At 37.8% G+C, this 8,995-nt stretch overlaps 1 protein-coding gene across 2 annotated transcripts in view; it reads right to left on the bottom strand.

The window, feature by feature from the left end:
- Positions 1-1,546: 1,546 nt before the first annotated feature.
- The window catches only part of LOC116849595 (pinin), a 63,622-nt gene continuing 56,173 nt past the window's right edge, over positions 1,547-8,995 (bottom strand). For both annotated transcript variants that reach the window (XM_032826919.1, XM_032826920.1), the window contains exons 3-5: positions 2,448-2,621; positions 2,085-2,379; positions 1,547-2,005 (exon numbers count right to left, since the gene is read on the bottom strand). In XM_032826919.1, the coding sequence (XP_032682810.1) occupies positions 1,689-2,005; positions 2,085-2,379; positions 2,448-2,621 (786 nt within the window). In that variant the 3' untranslated portion in view covers positions 1,547-1,688. The remainder of the gene's footprint in view (positions 2,006-2,084; positions 2,380-2,447; positions 2,622-8,995) is intronic.

Raw genomic sequence — 8,995 nt, 5'->3', positions numbered from 1 at the left:
CAGGTCCGGACTAAAAGGTGGATGCATAAGAACCTCCCAACCAAGCTCCCGGAGCTTCTGGCGAGTCACTATCGATGCGTGTGGCCTGGCGTTGTCCTGATGGAACACAATTCCTCTCTTATTGGCCAAAGCTGACCGCTTCTGGGCGATTGATTCCTTCAGACGGTCCAATTGTTGACAGTACAGGTCCGAATTAAGAGTTTGGCCGTAGGGAAGCAGCTCATAGTGAATGATTCCCTGCCAATCCCACCAAACACACAGCAAAGCCTTCCTGACCGTCAATCCTGACTTGGCCACCGTTTGCACCGGCTCACCGCGTTTCGACCACGACCGTTTTCGCTTGACGTTGTCGTAAGTGACCCACTTTTCATCACCAGTCGCCATCCGCTGCAGAAATGGGTCGATTTTGTTGCGATTCAGCAGCGATTCGCAGATAGAAATTCGGTCCATGAGATTTTTCTGCGTTAACTCGTGTGGCACCCATACATCGAGCTTCTTTTTGTATCCAGCCTTATTCAAGTGGTTCCAAACGGTTTTTTTGTGCAATGTTTAGCTCCTGGGCAATCGAAAGAGTGCTTACATGACGGTCGGACTCGACGATTTCCATTATTTTATCGACATTTTCGACAATTGGCCTTCCAGAGCGTGGTGCATCTTTGACATCAAAATTACCGGAACGGAATCGACGAAACCAAAATTGTGCGTGATTGGCTGTTACAGTATTAGGACCATAAACACTATTCACATTTTCAGCCGCCTGGCTTGCGTTTTGCCTTTATCGAAGAAAAACTGTAAAAACATGGCGTATTTTCTCTTTGCTGGTGTCCATCTTTGATGCGCGCTCAAACAATACTGAGTCATACAATCACAAAATTGTCTGAGAAGTTTTTTTAGTACGAAATCTTATCTTTCTAACGCCATCTAGCGTAAACCGATCGCACTTATACAACGCGAGATACACATTACTAAAGCCATCTATTGGAAAAATAATGGATTTCTTTTTACTACACCTTATATATGTTTAATCCAAAAATTCCGCAGCTTGTACATACGGAAAGTGTAGGTGCTTCAAACAGAAAAATTTTGAAGAAGATTGCCTTCGCATCTGCATTTGTAAGCTTAAAAATATCGAAAAAGTTTGCAGAAAGATTTCTACACATATATGGTTACGTTTTCCATCATATATGGTAAAACAAAACAACACACATTCATATAAATTCTGTATATACAAGAAATACGAAAAGGATAGCGTGATTATGTTAGTGACGATCGTCTCTGCATCATCGACGTTGTTCGAGTTCGTCATCGACTTCAGCATCCCCTTAACTGTATTAACTATTTACTAATAAATATAACTGCTGTAGCAACATTTTTCTAGAAAGATAAATACAGTTAATAGGAAGTATATAAAAATTGCATTTCGTCTATATAGACGATAATAATAGAGGAATGAGGATATTTATAATAATTTTTTATATAAAAAATAGGCTCCTTTTTTGTAAGATTATACTATGGATTTATGTGACAATAAAATTACAATTTAAGATACGTTTTTTTTATCTTTGAATGCTACTTTTTATTATTAATCAAAACAATATTTTCGAAGAATTCACTACGAAAATTATTACTTTATATTGGACCATCCAATGTGCACAGTATATGTACAACTCTTTTTATTATAATAGATATTAGCCATTGTTTTCATCTTGTTGAACTTGGTCGAGTTGTACTTCATCTTTTTTCTCTATATCATGATCTTCATCAAAATTTTCGCTTATTATAGATTGTATAGTTGAAACAGCGGCATTATTATCGATCGTAGCTTCAATACTATGTTCCGGATTAGGATCTCGATTTTCTTCACCATCTTCTAACGAGCGCGGAGGTACTATAGTGTTTAAAGATGCAGATCCATCGAAATTTTGTGAATGTTTGCCTAATCCTACTTGAACCTCTATTAAATTTAGTTCTTCAATCAATGCCTTTTCTCTTTTATCAATTTCCTCTGGAATGAAAAGCAGAAGATTGCACAAATATGTAAACAAATAATAAAATTTTAAAATAATAGTTATGGAAATACTAACCATGAAGTTCTTTTGTGGATTGTGCTAATAGCAAATCTGTCTGTGGATGCTTGCGTTTCGGTATATAATAAATGGAAGGTTGTGCGCGTGTTTTTATAAACGAGGCAAGAAATGATTGTGCATTGCGCCAGTCTTGAAACTGTCGACTTCGTGCAAGTTTTGCTTCTAACGCTCGTACTTCTGCTAATTGTCGTTTTCGTGATAAAAATAACTGTTGTCTTTCTCTTCGTAACTCTTCTTTTTCTCTTCTCTTAGCTTCTTCTACTCTGGCTTCTACTTCTGCCTTTTTGTCTTCCTATAAATAAAAAATATTGTAAAATATGAAAAGTCAAATTATACTAAACATATTTGAATATATCTTACTTTTGCTTTAAGTTTAGTTTCTTCTTGCCTAAACTTTTGTAAAGTACCCAAAAGTGCACCAAACATTCGTTTATTTCTTTGTCGACTACGCTCATCTGTCCTTTCTCGTCTGATAACTTCTTGACGCGAGGGAATTTCTCGAGGAGTAGCTATTACTCTAGACGACACAGCAGGCTTAAAAATTAATATATTATATTTAATTGTATAAATGATGGAGGGAAATAATATCTATAAATATATAAAATTTTATGAGTAATTTTAAATATTTCAGAATATGTACATAATAGACTATTACAATTTCTTTCAATTATGAACTATTTGAATAAATGAAACTCTGTATGTGTGTGTGTGTATGTATGCGTGCACACGTACACGCATGCATATGTTCTTTTATTCTGAATGAAAACCATTATTTATCGTAATTATAATTTATTTTAATTCTTTATATTAAATATTTTAATTACTGATGATGTAGTCTGCCTAATGTTAATACTTTGAAATATAAACGGCTGAATTATATATTAATAACAAAAGTATTAATATCATCATATACTGAGGGTGCAAACCCATGCAGCGGAATAGCGGAGCATGGAACGAGAGCGTAACCAATCATGAGCGGAAGCAATCACGAGCGAAAACTGTGGAACGCTCGTAATTGGTTCCGCTCTCGTTCCGCGCTCCGCTATTCCACTGCATGGGTTTACACCCTTAGTTTCTCAGATTCTCTTCTGTAATTGGTGGGAATATCGAACGGAATGAGATAAACATGAAAGTTCTAAAGTTTTGCAATATTCATAATAATAGTCGAGAAATTAATTATGAAAGATTAAGGAAAAGCGTGCGCTAAAATGAGAGCGCTCGAGCCATAGCACTGTCCAGAGATATAGCGTGCGGATACCGGCGCAAGGCAAATGGAAGAACAATGTGCCGCTGCCTGTGTTCATATTACTTCTGTTTTGTCGTATCGCATTGAAGCTCGTGCAATGACCACTACACATTCGTGATTACAATTATGAGGTTACATGAGATAACAAAAATAGTTTAAATTGAAATTATAATAAATTATGATTATTATAGTACGGTTATAAGTGATAAAAAAAGGTCAAAAGAGAGAAAGCGATAAAAACCGATGGAATCTACGGAGAATCTAATTATTTTCTATCGTAATGTATCGTTCACTGATAGGGGAGTATTTAAAAGACACTGTTCATCATTTGATATGACGATTCCACACATCGCTCTGGAGTCCGCGACGTGGATTCTCTTCGTCTACTGTTATAGGCGAATGAAGTGTACAGGCGGGAGATATATCGAGAGCAGGAGTCTGAATAGCTCAGTGGTTAAGAGCAGTTACCCGGAAGTGAGAGAAGTGTCCTCTCACACCGGTGATAACCTTTCGGTGTAAACCTTTGACTATATAAGTATGACTGCCAGTTAGCATTCTCACGCTGTAATCAACATGAAGAGCGCCTCCAAGGGATAAGTAGCGAATCTCAGTATTTCGATGACATATTGTGAACTCACGTATAATAGCAAACCTATACCTTTACAAATTCAATGCTTGATATTCGTTAATTTTTACATACATGTCAAAGAACTGGACATATTAGAGAACCACAAATATATATTAATTAAATTAATAATAACATTTTATTTTCAAGTAAAATTATTTTATGAAATGCATTACAATGTCTAAACAAACAGATTTTTTTAGACACAAATTAACAAAAGTCGTAATTTTTAGCGGATAATAATATTATATAATTATAATTACACAAATATTGCATAATTAAATTCAATAATACATATATATGTATTATTGAATCTATTAATTATACAATATTTATATATATTTAATAATACATTTTATATGCTATGTATACGCAATAATACATATATATATTTATTTATTTATACACTTATTGTTGTCTTTATTTCATTATTGTGTGTTAAGTTTATATATAGATATTTTATTTATACTGCAAGTGGTTCTGCACTTGCAGACGTGATAAAAAAGCGCGACGTATGATATATTCCATCTCTCTCTTCCTTTCTTTTACTATCGAAATCTGACTTCATGTTTCGATTTTTTGACATTTATCCTGCCCCTTGGGGGCATGCGTGATGTTGATTACATAGCGAAGCATTGTAAGAATAGGAAAAGTGGGGATAACTGGCAGTTCATACTTATATAGTCAAAGGTGTAAATCATCGACATATAGAAAGGACTGCTAAATGAGGTAGTGAGGGTAGGAACAGATGTAGAGTGAGAGGCAGCATATAGTAGAGACTCGATGAGACTCGATTAACCACGGTACGGTTGGATACAAATTGTAATGATTGGTTCGACCTGATAATTCACTAAATAATTCTTTGCATCGGTTGGTTGTGTCCAAACGTATTATAGTTAACTGGGACGTTCCCTAGTAGGACACTTTCCGTTTCTGTTTATTGAAAACTGATTGGCTGTGGGAATTTCAGCAATACTGTATCCTGTGAAAGTCAAGCTCCAAGTCAGACGCCAGAGTATTACAAGAAGGAGAGAGGTTTTTCATGGGCCGGTTTTAGCTGATCCCGATTTCAGCTGAATGGTTATAGCGCCTCTAACCAACTGTGCACATAAACTACGCAGCCAATGTGCACGAATTGTTTCAGTGGATAAAGAAGTATTGTCCACGATTCTTGACGTTAGTTAGATAAAGACAAATAATCAACAATATCTGTTCTTGTCTTACCACAGACGAGATACAATCGCAGCGGTAAACACAGAGGCGAGTTAGCGGCGATCTTATCGTTAAAAAAACATCTCGCTCAGCTATTGACGCATTGCATTACTCGTAATTCCGAAAAAATGTTCAGGTTTATGTTTTGTGGCCATTGTAACTGAAGAATATTTTGCATGGGAACACTGAGTTAGATAGAAGAGAAGGAAATAATCTTAATTTGAGCATTATATGCAGGCTTTTATATGCCGCTAACATTTATTGCTTATTTCTCGGCAACTACAAAAGATATTGATGTCATGCAAAAAGCACTGACTTTTCAACAGTTTATTCTATTGGAATTAATGTTTTATAATAGTACGAATAATACCACTGCTTTAGGTAAAGCGTGGGAGCGCGCGTACGTCTCAACATCACAGGCAGGCTCTTACATACCGCTAGCATTTATTGTTTATTTCTCAGTAACTACAAAAAAGATATTGATGCCACTCAAAAAGCACTGACTTTTCTACAGTTTATTGTATTGGAATTAGAGATTTATAATTAGAAATTAAAAATTAAAAGATATTGATTTCATTCAAAAAACACTGACTCTTCTAAGCGTTTTTCTTCTATGCTTTACTTAACGCATCTGTATTAATATTACATTTAAAAATCTCTAATTCCAATAGAATGAACTTTGGGAAAATTAGTATTTTTTTAATCATATCGATATCTCTTTTGTAGTTGCCGAAAAATAAGCAATAAATGCTAGTGGCTTATAAGAGCCTGATCTACATCGAGACGTATGCGCGCTCTCATGTTTTACCTAAAGTAATGGTATTATTCGTACTATTATAAATCATACTATTATAAATCGCTAATTCCAATACAATAAAATATGGAAATATTAGTTCTTTTTTAATGACATCGACATCTTTTATAGTTGCCGACAAATAAGCAATAAATGCTAGCGGCATGTAAAAGCCTGCCTGCGAAGTCAAGACATACGATCGTTTTCACGCTTTACTTAACGCACTAGTATTAATTGTACAATTATAAACCTCTATATTGAAATTAACGTTTTTTATAATAATACAATTTACGTCAGTGAGTTAAGTAAGACGTGGAAGTGCGTGTACATCCCAACGTCCCAACAAGCTCTTTAATGCCGCTAGCAATTATTGTTTATTTCTCGGCAACAACAACAGATTAATGTCATTCAAAAAGCACTGACTTTTCGACAGCTTATTCTATTGGAATTAAAGGTTTATAATGATACAATTAATACCGGTGTTAAATAAAGTATGGAATCGTGTGTACATCTCGACGTTGCAGTCAGCCCAGATAACACAGAGAATTCAAAAAGAATTCAGTCATATGTCACTAATTCTGAGTTCATTTTCAGATGCAAAAAAAGTTCTTCAAAGTTCAGTTTAATAAAAAGAATTCTTTTCGCATGTAAAAATGAACTTAGAATTGTTAACATACTACTGAATTCTTTTTGAATTCTCTGTGCTATCTGGCTGGCTCTTACATGCCCCTATAATTTATCGCTTATTTCTCGATAAAAGTACAAAAAATATTGATATCATTCAAAAAGCATTAACTTCTCCACACTTGATTTCGTTGCAATTAGCTGTTTATGCGATTAATACAGGTACGTTAAATAAGGTGTGAAAGCGCCCGTATATTTCGACGTCGTCGACTGTCACTTTTGTGTAGCTTGAATTTTCTATTTATTTTTCTGTAACCATCATACATATTGTGGCGTCTCAGAGAGCGAGACTCCACGCAAGGTGCATCGCTCCTATTTAAAAGGACGTTTTCGGAGCGCACCTTACGCACCGTCCTTCCAGGGACCGCGAGGCTCGCGACGCGTTTCTGAGAAACGCGGCGGGGCAGCGATAAGCGCGAGCCCGCGATGAATTCGCGGAAGCGCGGGACCTGCACCGAATTCGGAGAATCGCGAGCCGCGCGATTTCCGAAGAGGGGCAACGGTAAGCGCAAGCCCGCGACGAATTCGCGGAAGCGCGGGACCTGCATCGAATTCGGAGAATCGCGAGCCTCGCGATTTTCGAAGAAATTTAAAGCTCACCGATAGTAAACACCATGAAAGAACCAGAGTATAAATAGCGGATGAAATCGCAAGAAGAGCAGACTCGGCTCTCGACCTCGATTGAGGAAGGATCTCCAGAGATCAACTCAGAGCACACGGGTAGCTAACCCTCCTACAAGGAGAGACCCTCATACACGGCGAGGATCTCCGAAGGCAACCCGAAGCCTATGACAAAACAGCCTCAGGGCGAGGCTATCAACTTAGCCCGGCTACCACTTCGAGAAAGATGCCGGGAGCTATTCGGCACGGATAGCGAGGAGGACCAGCAGAAGGAACTACAGGTCTCCGCTTCGAGCTCTCCATGGTCGTCGGCGCTGGCAACCTCGACCACCGAGGACCCCATCGCCATGGAAGAGGTCACGGAAGATGACACAAGCCGCTTCAATCAAGAAGACCGTGTCGCGGCCGTTACCCGTGGGGGCCTCACCAGAGTCTCCAGCACGAGATCCTGGTGGTTATCTCGTAGAGCTTCTAAGGCCATGGCGACTACGCCCCCTTAGTCTCTCGCCCGTTAGACGCCCAGGCCGCCGCTCCATCTCCTCGACACGTGGGACGTCCGGGCCAGACGGCCGCTTTCTCCACGTCACGTAGAGCAGGGGTTGCGACCACGCTCACCACAACCGAAACGGTCAACCCACGACAGGGCCACGCAGACCACGGCGATCTGCCCACCAGGAGCGTCACCGAGGAAACCGGCCGCAACACGCTCGCCCCGGAAGGTCGCTCGGCCGGAGGCCTTTAGAGCCCACGGATCATCTCCACACAAGCGGGCTTGAATATCCTCATTTCCTTCGCGAAACAAGAAGCCGAAGATAAGGCCTTGGTGCGGGGCCAAGCAATAATGTTAATAAACACGAACACGCCACCACTTGTACATAAATAAACATACGGGTTAAACATTGAGCCTGTCTCCTCATTGAGTACACCCTTCTCCTCCTGCGAGTAGGATTCCGAATTAAGCTAAAATCTTGTGAACGCGAAGCTAACGCAACCACACATATTAATGTTATTCGAAAAGTTGTATTTTCCTTACATTTCATTTTTTTGGAAATAGCGGTTTATAATAATACGATTAATACCGGTGTTTTAAGTAAAGCATGGAAATGCGCGAACATTTCGATGTCATATTCTTACATATTAGCAGCATTTATTTCTTATTTTTCGGCAACCACAATATATAGATATTGGTCATTTTAAAGGCACTAACTTTTCCACAGTTTATTCTATTGCAATTAGTTGTTTATATTAATACGATTAATATTGATGCATTAAGTAAAGCATGGAAGTGCACGCTTTACGTCGCGATAAGGCTTTTACATACCGCTTTTACATTTTATCATTTATTGCTTATTTCTCGACAACAAAAAATATCGATGTCATTCAAAAAGCACTAACTTCTCCACAGTTTCTTCTATTGGAATTAGTAGTGTCCAATGATTAATTCGGATTCGTTAAGTAAGGCATAGAAAAGCACGTATATTTAGTCATCGCGGCAAGACTCTTATATGACGCTTGCATTTATTGCTTACTATTCGACAACCACAAAAATGTTGATGTCATTCGAAAAGTACTAACTTCTCCACAATTTATTCTATTGAAATAGCGGTTCAAGTCATATATTTATAATGAAGAAAACGTGATTAATACCAAATGTTTATGATATAAGTTATATATTCTGTATGACATATTTTAAAATATTTAAATTTATATACGTATATCTTGTGATT

The sequence above is a fragment of the Odontomachus brunneus genome, unplaced genomic scaffold (assembly GCF_010583005.1).
Source record: "Odontomachus brunneus isolate Ranch 3 - 2012 unplaced genomic scaffold, Obru_v1 Obru_scaffold_120, whole genome shotgun sequence".
In the NCBI taxonomy this organism is placed as follows: Eukaryota; Metazoa; Arthropoda; class Insecta; order Hymenoptera; family Formicidae; genus Odontomachus; species Odontomachus brunneus.
Note: the sequence above shows the minus strand (reverse complement) of the source record. Positions and strands in the feature narration are given on the sequence as shown.